The sequence below is a fragment of the Nanorana parkeri genome, unplaced genomic scaffold (genome assembly GCF_000935625.1).
Source record: "Nanorana parkeri isolate BGI_ZX_2015 unplaced genomic scaffold, ASM93562v1 scaffold30, whole genome shotgun sequence".
In the NCBI taxonomy this organism is placed as follows: Eukaryota; Metazoa; Chordata; class Amphibia; order Anura; family Dicroglossidae; genus Nanorana; species Nanorana parkeri.
This window is the reverse complement of record NW_017306298.1, coordinates 2,187,936-2,201,796: the sequence shown is the minus strand read 5'-3', so window position 1 is coordinate 2,201,796 and position 13,861 is coordinate 2,187,936. Positions and strand designations below refer to the sequence as shown.

Below are 13,861 nucleotides of genomic sequence, written 5' to 3'. Positions count from 1 at the left end.
TTCTCCCTGCTGACTGAAGAGCTCTAACTCAGCAGGGAGCATGTCAGACCCCTACAAAGAGACCACTGCTTCCACACAGGGAGCAAAAATCTTTCTCTGCAGCATGCTGGCTGGATGAGGCGTTTCTACTCTGTGCAAGACTGCTTTCTAAAAGAAAACCAACCAGTGTGGACAGAGTCTGTTCGCTTGAGAACTGTTTTCCAAGTGACCTGTTCACACCACAATAGGATGCAGCATTGTTCTGCAAAGTAATGGATGGCATCACAGGTCACCATGCAGGTACACTTTGCACATTCTCAGGTATTTACCGATTTAAAAAAAAAAAAAAACAGGGAGTAAACCATGTGATGTGTTGAAATCTACTTGTCATAACAGACATATGAGCAAATCTGCCAAGTTCCAGCTTATTCACAATGATGAAACACAAGACATCTTTAGGATACAATTTTTATAATAGAGTAAAATACAAAAAAAAGAGATCTCATAGATAATTAAGCCTGGTCTGGAGCTCTGTAAAAATCCTGTGTGAAAGAGCAATCTCTGAGCGTATTTGTATGTTTTCATAAACAAATAGCAATATTTACACAGTATTTCACCATTTTCTTTTTTGCTGTAAGAATAAAATAACGAAAAATACAAAATTAAATATTTGTCCTTTCTCCTGTACAAAAACCAACGTCCTTCTCCCAGACGGGACAAATTTAAAAATGGCAGAAGGTACTTTTGCTTTTGATACGCCTTTTTTTTTTTGGGTTCTTTTAAAGTGACACTAAACTCAGGAGTTAAGTCTTAAAAATACATTCAAATACCTCAACTACAGTAATACCTCTGTTCACGAACGCTTCTGTTCGCAATTAATTTGGTTCGCGAACAGGAAGTTCAGCAAAATTTTGCTTCCATCCAGGAACTCCAAATCGGGTGACGAACACGACCATCTTCCCCGCTCTGACACGACCTGTGAAGCTTTTTTGTGTGCTTCTTAGTACATAAAGTACTGTACAGTATTACTGTATTCAAAAGTGCAGAGCAAGCATGGTGGTAAAAAGAAAGTGCAGAGCAAGCATGGTGGTAAAAAGAAAGTGCAGAGCAAGCATGGTGGTAAAAAGAAAGTGCAGAGCAAGCATGGTGGTAAAAAGAAAGTGCAGAGCAAGCATGGTGGTAAAAAGAAAGTGCAGAGCAAGCATGGTGGTAAAAAGAAAGTGCAGAGCAAGCATGGTGGTAAAAAGAAAGTGCAGAGCGGTAATGAATTTACATATGGTTCAGAACGGATTAACCTGATGGAGAAATTTGATTCGGTTCGCGACCAAAATCGTGGAACCAATTAAGTTTGTGAACCTAGGTACCACTGTACTAACGGAAATGTATCTTATTTGTGTATCACTCGGCTGTAGATCCTCAAATCATCTCTGAATTGGTGCTGACACTGTCCTTCCTTCTGAAGGGGAGGGGGGCTACTTCTGTTCCCCATGGTCGCTGTGTGTGTTGTAAAGTAGCCACCACTGCAAGCTCACTCCCATGATGGACTACAAACTCACATTTAGTTTACTAAGTTGTATTGAGATTGTTGTCCATTCTCGCCTCTCCACATGACTAGACATGAATAGTCAAGGAGCCAGCTACAATTATTATGAGGTTGCCCAGTTCAAATCCCAGTCAGGGCACTATCTGCAAGGAGTTTGCATGTTCTCCCTGTGCTTGTGTGGGTTTTTATCAGAGTACTCCAGTTTCCTCCCACACACCAAAGATGCTGGAAGGTTACAGCCCTGTATGTGTGTGAGATAGGGACCTTAGCTTGTACGCTTCTCCTGGGCACTGACGTGAATGTGCACTTGTAAAGGACTGTGGAAATTGTCGGTGATTATATCGCTATAATAATTAAAAAAATGACAGCTGGTAATTGAACCAGCAAAGGGTGGGGGAGATATCTCCAAATACTCTGAATGGTAAAATTTCCACTTTCATCAAATTATACTCTTTAAGAGGAGCCCATCAGGACAGAAACCTACTGCCAATGTGCTCTAGAGCTTTGCTCGCCATCCTTGCATCATTACTTAGTGAATCAGTGACGTTCAGCGTGAAGTACGAAATCCGTGATGTTGAGGCTCCTGACCCGCAGGCTTGTTCCAGGTCAGTAACTTCTTAGTTAAACTGATATGAAAGACTCCTTTTTTTTAAAAATATTTCTTTTAAAGGAGACCCATCACTTGTGCCCACACTGGCTGTGTGCGTCCATAGACACACCCAACAGTTTGATTGATGGCAGAAAGAGCCTATGGCTCATTTTCTATCATTATCCTCCCCCCACATTCAGGAAGGTCGGGAACGGAGGATCGCTTCTGGACCGGCGGCAGGGACGAGCGTAGCCGACAGGTAAGTGTTGGGGGGACTGGAGGAGAAGAAAAAAAAAAAAAAAAGTACTGGGCCATTTTTACCCTAATGAAGAGAATGCATTAAAAAGGTAAAAAATGCCCAGACCTTAATACTACTTTAAAGGAAGAGACTGCAGCTAACCCAGAGCCAGCATGTTCTGCCTGAGGAAGGGGATCCTGGAGACCCTGAAACGTTGCACTTGTGTGATATGCTGCATCTACATCAATAAATAGACACATTTGATTTGCATTTGTAGTGCCGGTGTCCCATTTCTACTTGAGCATTTGACGGTTGCCATCCGTCGACCACCGCTGCACCCACCAATTATTGTTTGGATTAAGCAGTAAGAAGTGCGATGGGTTCATGGACTTTCACTTTATCATTAAAGAGACACGGTCACTTTCTCCATTCAGCGATACAAGTGCCTCCTAACAGCCCAAACCCACCAAACACCCAGCACAGTAAACTAATCCATCTGCGCTCCTTCACCAACTTCATTGTTCAAAATGGGGTGTGGGGAGGAGGGGGGCGGTTTGCTTCCAGGTATGTGAGCGCATATGATCTCCCCCAAGTGACACCATGTGGGCCCAAGCACCCAATTTACAAAAAGAAATGCCATGTATGGAGGTAAGCACGGACACCATCTAACACCGGGACACCTACGGGGGACAAATACAACATGGAGGAGGTGAGGAAGCATGGATTGCGGTAGGAAATGGGTTATCAGGAGACAACACAACTAGAGGGATCCATGTTTTTATTGTGACAGGTTCCTATTAATCTCTTTTACATATAAACTGAACAGAAATCATATTTCCTACAGATAGCAGGAAATGTAACTACACAGAACTAAAGAAAAATGCTTTCTTACCACGGTAGCAAACCAAGCGAATACACATCGTTAATACACCTAACACAGAAGTATTGTTCTCCCAGACTCCGAGTGACATTTTTCTTGGCTTGCACAGTACATTACATGTACAGTACATCTGGGGCACTTCACTCTCCTCACGTTTTATTGCGTCCTGCCGCGATTCTGCTTTCAGAAAGAAACAGATCTAGCTGGAACTCCTGCAGGACAAACCTGAACTATTGAACTGTGGGGCAGCCCTGCCAAGATCCCTACTATTTTTAGCATGACTGACTACAAAATCATGGGATTGCCTCTTGGTTAGTAACTGAATTACCGCCCAACAGTGCAAACCAACATTATTGGAATTTTAAACATCTCTGCACAGACAGAAGCTGTACGGCTTGTCCAAGGCTGCGACTACAAGGCCAATAAGCAAACGTACCACAGTTTTAATGAAGATTTAAAGTGACACTAAACTCAAGGGTTACTTTAAAAATCCATTCAAGTATCTTAACACTGTCCTTCCTTCTGGAGGGGGGCTACTTTTGTTCCCCATGGTCCCTGTGTGTGTTGTAAAGTAGTCACCGCTCCAAGCTCACTCCCACGATGGACTACAATCTCAATACAAATTAGTAAACTAAACATGAGATTTTATTCCATCATGGCAGTGAGCTTGGAGCGGTGACTACTTTACAACACACAGGGACCATGGGGAACAGAAGTAGCCCCCCCTCCAGAAGGAAGGACAGTGTCAGCACCAATTCAGAGATGATTTGAGGATCTACAGCTGAGTGATACACAAATAAGATACATTTGTGATAATATTTTAGGTACTTGAATGGATTTTTAAGGTTCATCTCCTGAGTTTAGAGTCACTTTAATAAAATGGGGCCCGCCAAACCCCCAGTACAAAATACTTGCCACCAAATGGCCTTTGCTAAAAAATATTCCCGGGCCAGGCTGTGCATTAACTGCTCATGCTCAACACTTGCCTTACTTGTTCCTAAGGATTATCTGTACTCTTGGAAGACATAGTTATGGGGGGGGCCCGCACTGTGCAGGGTCATACAAGCAATCGGCCGGCTGTAGACCCGGCCGAAAGCTTGTATGTAACAGCCGGTAACATTTGTTTACGTTCCTGGCGGGATTCTACTAGGGGGCGCGCACGAGGGGTTAAAACAACAAACACCTTTTAGAAATGTTTAGTAATGACAATCTACAATCACATACTTCTAGATAATTGCCGGCTTTTCTTGCATACCTTATTTCTCTTTTCTTTCCCATTCTTCTGACACTGTCCATGTTTACTAAGTGCAGATTACTAGCTCTCCTATTACTTCCTGAATTTCTGGCACAAGTGACTGGGACATGTGACCATGCACATCTCAGGGGAGGAAAATGCCTTTCCCTGAGATCTCATGAGATTACAGATGAGATTTCCCAGCAATGCTCTGCTGATGACAAGGCAATATCAGTGTGCATTCCTTTGACAAACTGAAGTCATTTTGCCCTTTCAAAGCAGGAAGTGAATGCTCTGCAAGTGTAAGTATTTCACAATCGCATAATTTTACACCTGACATGTCTGTTATTATAATCATCATACATAGGAGGGATGCATTGGTAGAATTAAATTTTTTATTATAAAGGTCCGCTTTAATATAATGAAAACGCTACAAGTTCAAGTCAATTCTGCAGAGAACGGATATACATCAAGTTTGACAAGTTTCAGGACAAGTTTACTAATCCTCAACTGCTGCCAAACTTTTTTTTTTGTTTTGGAGTGCGGAAAGGTGAGAGACTTGGCTAGGTTTGAATTACCATCTTTAGGCTGGGTTCACACCTGGGCGTACGGAATATGCGCGTTTGCTGCGCGTCACCGCGATTTGCAGTAAAAGAAACGCGTGACAAACGCGCGTTTCCGGGGGCTATCCGGCTGTATCCTAATGGATACGCGCAGCAAATACGCCCCAAAGAATCTCCGGTACTTCTTTTGGCGTAGGGCGTTTACAGCGCGTTCCTACGCGCTGTAAAACGCCAAGGTGGGAACCAGGTCTAAGTGTCCATGGAGAAATCCCCCCCCCTTCCTTTCCTTATGATGGCTGTCACCAGGAAAAGAAGTGAAGAGAATCTTCCAACAAGGACAGACATCAATAACCCTTCGTCAGGTTTTTATTGATCCGCCAGCAAATTTACCCTCACAGTGAACTGGTAAAGAGGTTCTCATCTTCAGACAGTCGCTCATTGCTGATTACTGGAAACGAGGAGATTTTAAAAGGAAACGTGAAGAGCTTTCATGAAGCATGTTGAGTTATTTTGGGGCTCGTTAACACCAGCAGCGGCCTTAGAAATCGGGAGCAGTGCCGACATAATTAAATCAGAGAATCACAATGTAATCTTTTTGTTTTTTTACATTATGGAAATGTCACAAAGTGATATTCCCATTCAGTTCAATTCACTGCATTGCCTTGAAAACAAGGCAATTTGCCTTGTCCGTGTGTTCACATGTTAGCATAACACATCTGGTGTGAACGACCTTAAAGTGAACCTTTCTTACGCTAAGCACAGAATAGTATTTCCATGTTCGGAACAAGCAGTGGAAGCACTGTAAAACAAAGCCTTCATTGACCTCTGCAGCTACAGGCATTGTGGAGAAATCCATCTTCAAGTCTCAGGTATTTTCTATGGAAAGCAGATCTTGGCAGGCAGCCAGACCTCTAATGTAAACACACAGCAGGTGTCTCTAAGCTTTGTTAAGCTGCCCATACACCTTGCGATCATCAGGCGACACTTTTCGTCCGATGATCGAACTGTCATACAATTTGCGTACGGCGGCCCCATCCTGCCCCGATAACCGCAAGGTTGAATCAGCGGTGATTAGAAGAAAGCACCTGGACGAATTGCGGTAATCGATCGCACTTATTTTCCTCTGCGCATGTGCAGTGTAAATCGTACGAATTTTGACGTACAGAAACGCCACCGACCTTGCGAAAATCGTACGTTCGCCCGAAGTTTTCTAACCTGCTGGTTAGTCAAAAGTCGATCGATTGTACAGTATTTGCGGTTGTACACTGCCCATCAACCTTACGAATATCGATCGCATATGAAAATCGGCCGATATTAAGGTGTATGGGCACCTTTATGATGTTTGAGAAACAATTAATACAAAAATAAATATTATATGGTCCAGATTTGGTGTGAACCTGCCCGCAGTTCCAGTGCATTGCAGACCAGACAAAATGAGACAACCATAATTTTTCTGGTCTGGAATACGCGTAGGGATACATTAGGATCCATTTAGGTCCTGAAAGAATCTGGTCTGCAGATGATCTGGATGTGATGTGAATGGGCCCAAAAAGTGAGGCGAATCTCCAATAGGGGCACAGAACCACTGTCAAGTTTTTTTTGCAATCTAACCCTCCCCCGCTCTGTTTTAATCACTTAATTTGCAATCACCCTCCATGCTGCAGCTGCTGAGATAAGATAGCAGCCACACAGAGGGTATGTAGGGTTCAATGATCTGGTATAGCGGTGACCATAGCCGTCCCCATGCACATATACAATTACAGCAGAACATAGATGTATATATTTGATAGGAAACAGGTTTCCAAAACAATAAAGTTGATAAAACTGGGACAATCCTTGCACAGAATCCTCTGTACCATTGCACTGCTAGACAACCGTGTCAGGAACATAAGCCAGCGTCCGGAGGTGTGGATCAAGTAGCAGTGTTAATAATGGGGCAGGAGTAGGAGAAACTGAAGTTGTCAGCAGCCGGGCCGGGAGCACAAGTGTCACTCCCCTAACAGAATTCCAATAGACAAAGTAAACTAGGAAATACTTTCAATGTATATATTGCCCTCCAAACCAATTCAGAGAATGCTAAAAATCAATTCTATGCCACAACTGAAAACAATCAGTGAGCAACACATGGCGTCCATCCAACAATGCAATCTTCCTGTTTCAAAGCTTCAGAGAGTTTACTTTCATCTGAATGTTATATAATCTTTAAAAACCAAAGTTCAGAGAGACTCTCACAGGGTTACTTGCAGCATTTTTTGTAAACTTTTTTTTTTTTTTGAATCACCGATAATGCTGAAAATGCTGGAATCCGATTGGTGGCTGAGAAACCTATTAGCACTGATATTTCTCTCTCTCTCTCCCCCCAGTCCCCACCACCCCCCCGTCAAAATTTTTGCATATAGGAGACAAGGACCTGTAGTGGGTGTGTTTGGGAATCTCTCCCCTGCATCATAAGGAAGGGTCCACAGATCACCGAAAAGAAGGACTGAGCTGGCTGGGTGCAGTGCACGAATACCCGGGTGTAGCATGTACTGAGCAAGAAGTCTATGAGACTCAATGCAATTTCAAATTTTGATTGGTGTGCACCTTTAATTAATAAGGGCCCGTTCACACATACTGCGGTGACCTGTGTCATACCACACCAGATCAATGCAGGTCTCCACGTTGTTTGCTATGTGTCCCTTTCACATTGCAACGTAGGTGTGATGGGCGAGACGTTGCATTGCAATAAAATGAAAACATGCTGCATTTTATTAGTGCACTGCATGCCGCCGATATCTGCACAGCGCACCTTGCTGCTATTCAGGGATTTTGAAAGGAGCGTACACATTGTTCACACCATGTAAAGTTAAAAAAAACCATACAGCTACGATACACTGCACACTGCCAGAGCTTCCGTAATGCACTAGCCCATTCGCAAAAAGGAGCGCTTTAGCCGATGGGCTAGTGTGATTGTCCCTAACTGAAAAATATTGTAAGCCCTCAGGAGCAGGGCCCTCTTTACCATCTTGTCTTGAATTGTATTGTGATTGGAATGTCTTCCTTATATTGTAAAGTGCTGCGCAAACTGTTGGCGCTATATAAATCCTGAATAATAATAATAATAATAGTAATAATAATGACTTTATGGTTAGGCTGTTCAGGAAGTGCTACATACACAAGACACATGGCTATAGCCAACAGCTGTCCCTGAAGTCAAGATTTAGAATTGACGATTCTGCGTTTCCAGGAACAAATCTATGAACTGGCCCTGGAATTGATGTTCCAACTATACTAAAGCTGGCCACACACCTATAGATTATCTATGGTCAGATGTAACAGATTCCTCCATCTACGCTAAACTGTGTGGATTCAGGAATCTCCCACTGGGCCAAGCTTCAGTACCCTGCTAGTTGGCCCCGCTGGCTCTCAAAATGGATTGTTGAGGTATTATGAGCGCCAGCGGGGCCGACTAGCAAGATACTGAAGCTTGGCCCAGTGGGAGATTCTTCCTTTCACACAGTTTAGCAAGATACATGGCTGTAGCCAACAGCTGTCCCTGAAGTCCAGATTTAGAATTGACGCTGGAGGAATCTGTTGCACTTTCCACCATAGAAAACATGCAGATAATCTATAGGTGTGTGGCCAGCTTTAGGTCACTCACACTTCTTTTTCATGGGGGGGGGGAAGTACAATAAAAGTTTTACAGCCTTGTGTACATGTATGAGCCAGACAACGCAGTCATACAATGCATGGCCCAGGCAAGAGGCACTGACAGGAGCACGGCTGCGGTGACAACTATCACTGCCCACCTGTATAGGTAATAAAACTTCACAATAAGGCCCTCACCTACCGAGCCAGTTGTTAAAGTAAACCTGTCATACCAGAAAACTGGGAATACCATTACTGGGCTTTCTGAGTCACTGAAAAGAATATGCAGATTAGAAAAGTCAAAGAAAAGGACATTTATTCCAGGTCAGTAATGACAGCCAGGGACCTAGAAATTCCAGAAGAGGTCAGCAATAGTAGCATGAAAACCTCTCCAATTCAGGGTAAAATAATGACCCCCATCATACACCATCTTTCCTTCATTACTGCTGTCAAATATCCGCTTTTTGGGGGCATGTCACCTCCTCCCATATTGCAAAGAAACCGGGGGGCGGGAAATGACTCGCCACCCAGCTTTCTGATTGGTCGGGAAGCAGGCCAATCCAGAAGCCGGGCGGAGAGTCATTACCCACCCCCCGTCTTCGTGATTGGCCAGAAAGCCGGCTCTATTCTTCCTAGTCACCTAGTGATGAGGGAGCATGGAGACGGCTTCCCAGCTAATCTGGAAGCCGGGCGGCGGATCATTACAACACCTCCCGCCATCCATACTGGGGCTTTCGGTATAGTACCGAAAAACAAATATCAGTACTCGATACTGAAAAAACCCTATCGCTGCATCCCTAATATTAATCATAAACAAGAATTGAACTTAAAGTGCATCTAAAACCTTTTTTTTTGTTTTTAGTTTAGTGAACGCGCATCAAATGTGCACAAAAGTGCGAGCTTTGACGCACGGTCACGGAACACGCCTGCATTGACATAACTAGGTAATGGCACCCCCAAATGCAGCCTTTCCCTGCATGAGAACAAATACATGGGGGGAAAACATGGAACGCATGTTGCCAAATTTGCGCCATGTACTTTTCTGCAGTGGGCACATGTCCAGGGACCCAATGGGGGTGCGCCACAAACGCAGGAAACAAAGTCCTGCAAACGTCCGGGAAAGTGCGTATCCGCTACGCCCTGGTGTGAATGGGGCCTTAGGGGGCATAGAACCCCGTGAGGTTTAAATGAATGTCTGCGGTAACCAGGGAGACCGGCCCTTTATATTTGTCCTGGTAACTATTGTCACCAGGGCTGAAAGTGATGGGAAGATCCAAAATTTGTTGTCACCAGAACAGAAAAGGAATCTTCCATGGCACACTCATTACAACTGACCCTTCATACAGTCCATAGAGAGATCCCCTGCTGAGTCGGATCAGAACATAAACGGACATCCAAGGCTGAAATCCCAGGAGCCAGGGCACCAAAGCTCCATAAAAACAACAGCCGGCGCCAAACTTTTTTAGTTTTTTTTCTAGTTGTCAATGAATCTGGCTCCTGGATTGGGTACACTGGCTGCTATATATATTAAATTGTCCACCCCAGAGGAAGTCACATGACATCCGTGTCCATTAAGATTTTTCCTCCACCTTGTGATGGAGGAACAACTGGCCAATGTAATCACAATGGGAGGACGCATGTAAACAAGCATGCGTCTGCCTTTATCTGCCCACATCCGGTCGCAAACTTTTTGCACTTGCTCCAGCGGACCCGGACATGGGTGAATATAGACCAGGGGTGGGCGAATGCCAACCCTCCAGCTGTGGTGAAACTACAAATCACATCATTGATCTGTCTCAGGGAGTCATGCCTGTGGCTGTCAGTGTCTTGCAATGCCTCATGGGACTTGTAGTTCAACAGCTGGAGAGCCGCAGTTTGCCCACCCCTGATACAGACGGACGCACGTCTGTTTACATCCAGCCGTCCACGGGGATCCTACACAGTCCGTTTTTGATCCATTTCTGACCCGTGATTGCAAGGACGGACAGAGCGCTCACGCGGGGCCTTTGGAGGGGATTTTCCTTACTTTGAGGGTTATTTCACTTCCTCTAGTGTCTCCAAAACAGGAAGTGATGGAAAGTCCCCCCATAGGTCACAAGCAGAACAAAAACAGTCTTAACCCTTACTAATAATTTAAAAAGTTTAGCCTTTTGACATACAGAACCCTTCAGCAGCTCATGGTGCACAAGTCAGTCACGGGACGTTTCCAGGGACTGTCCCTGCAAGCAATAGACTGGTGTCCCTGGACACACAAGGGTTGTCATGGAAAAAAAGTACAATAAACAAGTTTTGCAGCCTCGTGTGACTGAGGCAGCCCGGGCACGATGAGAATAAACATTAATCAGAATGACAACACCAGACAGGTGTCAGTGCCCGGTCAGGCCTGGCGCAGGGGGGGATGATCACCGTGCTGGAGTAGACAGTGTACGCGGGTCGGCCGCGCCTACCTCCAGCGTGCGCGGCCTCCTAGGCCTCACATCCCCAGCCTTTCCTGCAGCGCCCTCCTTGCTTACCTCGGTTTGAGCCCGGACGCGCTCCGCTCGTAGGCCCAGGCGGCGGGGGAGGCCGGGGCCAGCGGGTCGGTGAAGGTGGGGGTCGGGTAGTTCCTGTCCATCATCCGGGAGAGGCTGGGGAAGGGGGGGAGTGTGCTCGCTGCAGCCCGTCACATCGTTCCCCCCGGGGCGGGCAGACGAGGACGCGGAGGGTGGTAGCGGCAGGCACGGGGGTCCGCTCAGGCTCTCACTCCGTGCAATGGCCGTGCATGCTGAGCCTGGAGGAGCTGCTCCCCATGTTGGTTTATTTCCCAGGATGCACCGGGCATGGCGCCTCCTCCCTCTCCCCCTTCTGGTAGCAGAGGCCTAGCACAGGCAGCAATAGGCCTCATCCAGGAGGAGAGGGAACATCTGGTGTCACGTCACTCTCACAGAGGGGCAGACACTGGAGAAGATGGCAGCACGGTGGGAGCAGGTCATGGTGACCAATCTGGATCCACTTCTCAAACACCAGAAAAATGAAACAAGCAACCTGATTGGTTGCTAAGGACAACAACCACTTTTATACACATGATTTCTTGTCCAGTTATGGGAATTAAAAAGCCCCAAAAGCGTATTTATAAGCTCCAGCAACGCAGTCATTGGTGGTGTCAAATGTTATCTTTATAGGTTTGTTGTTTTTTGTTAAATTTATCAAAGTGTATTTAAAGCCCAAACTTTTCTTTTTAAATTTTAATACAACCTCCTCACCCCAGCTGTGGTGGAACTACAACTCCCATATTGTCTCTGTCTCCAGGAGTCATGCCTGTGTAGGCTTGCAATGCCTCATGGGACTTGTAGTTTTACCACAGCTGAATAGCCGAGGTTGCCTTCCCCTGGGTTAAATCAGTGGCGCGTTCAGTTCCTTAGCCAAGCTCTGAGTAGCTGTTCTGCAGCACTTCAGTTTGCTGCAGCTTCACCGAACACTTCGGCTGCCCAGTGCTGAGCAAAATGGTAGAGGATACATTTTTTTAAACTAATAAATACAATTTTCCAAGGAATATTTGATGTGCTTGTCCACCAAAACATTACATTGTAGGTCCCCACACTGAATTGTGATTTTCTCCATTGGGGTTCGGCACCTTTCTCCAGGGCTGCCAGGTGTGCCCACAGTTAAAATGGCCGCTGGAGCTCTGTCCCCCACTCAGCGCTCAGCATTCACATTTACTTCCACTGCGAGTGCTAAGTTAGCAGTGCTGAGAGCTGACTTGTGGCACAGCGTTCAGCTTGCGGTTTGCTAACTCAGCACTCGCAGCCGCTGGGCAACTGAACGCGCCTCTGCTGTCAATTTTTTTTTTTGTCATTCGTGTCTCATTAGGGAGAGTTTCCTGTACTTCCTGTCCCGTAGGCTTAACAGGAAGTGAGAGGATATATTCCTAATGTGAGGGAAATCTCCTCTTAGCTGGCCATACACTTTCTGACTAAAAAACGAGCGATTCCCTCATCCACATAAAGCGAGGGTGGGGAACCTGCGGCCCACCAGCTGTGGTGAAACTACAAATCCCATGAGGCATTGCAAGATTTTCACAGACATGACTTCCAGAGACAGATGCATCATGGAATTTGTAGTTTCACCACAGCTGGAGGCCCCCTGATGTAAAGCAATGACAATACATCAATTCGATTGGAAAATCACCTTTTGTTGAACAGAAGGGTGAGGGCAGGGCCACACACTGCTTGAATTTCAGCCCGGGGGGTGGGGGGGTTTGCAGGCAGTCTACTGTGTTTCCCCGAAAATAAGACCTACCCTGAAAGTAAGACCTAGCACTATTTTTAAACATTCCTGTAATATAAGAGCTACCCCAAAAATAAGACCTAATTTGGGGGTGGGGGCGGCCCAGAGATCAACCAGAGTACATGGCGGGGACTAACCGATGCGCCGCCGCTCCCGCATGCCGCCCCTGTCACGAAACCTGCAGACACCTGTCTGCCTCAGCCTTTGCTCAGAGAGCTGCCGCCGGGCAGAAAACTACATTTCCCAGCAGGCAGCAGCACAGCAAGGAACGTATGGCCAGTGGGGTTGGAGTGCGGTGAGGTGACTGAGCCTCAGTCACTGAGGGAACTTCTGACCGGAGGTCCGTGCGACGAGAGAGGTGGCTCCCTGGCGGGGATCCCACAGAGAACTGTGGACTGCATCAGAGAGGAGAGCTCCAGGACAGCTGCAGCCTGCAGGTATTGTGACACTGTGTGTGACACTATTTAAAAATAAGACATCCCCCGAAAATAAGACCTAGTGTGTTTTTTTGGGGGGAAAAAAAATATAAGACAGTGTCTTATTTTCGGGGGAAACAGGGTATGGTCATCTTTAGTTGTCACAGGCAGCAGCAAGTGTCTACCTCTGTTTTTGTTTTGGTGGCAAATAAAAATCATGGATGTTCCCCTCACTTTCATTACCGGTGAGATCAGCAATCAGGACAGTAAAGCTGGCCATACAGAAAATCTAACGTTTGGAATATTTCCTAATGCAGGGGTAAGAGGGCTGTTGTGGAACTACAAGTCCCACGAGGCATAGCAAGACTCTGACAGCCACAGGCTTGACTCCCAGAGGCCGAAGCTTAAAGGGGTTCTAAACCCTCCCGTTTTTTTGCCTATACTGCTAGCAAGCACTAGATGTAGGCAAACAGTTTTTAAAAAAACAAACAAAAACGCTATAACAGCGGTTTAACCACTTCAAGAC

The 13,861-nt window shown here is 45.8% G+C and overlaps 1 protein-coding gene across 1 annotated transcript in view; it reads right to left on the bottom strand.

The window, feature by feature from the left end:
* The window catches only part of QSER1 (glutamine and serine rich 1), a 71,439-nt gene extending 59,863 nt beyond the window's left edge, over positions 1–11,576 (bottom strand). Inside the window, exon 1 of the mRNA XM_018567876.1 lies at positions 11,167–11,576. Coding sequence (XP_018423378.1) covers positions 11,167–11,270 — 104 coding nt within the window. The 5' untranslated portion in view covers positions 11,271–11,576. The remainder of the gene's footprint in view (positions 1–11,166) is intronic.
* Between the last annotated feature and the right edge of the window lie 2,285 nt (positions 11,577–13,861).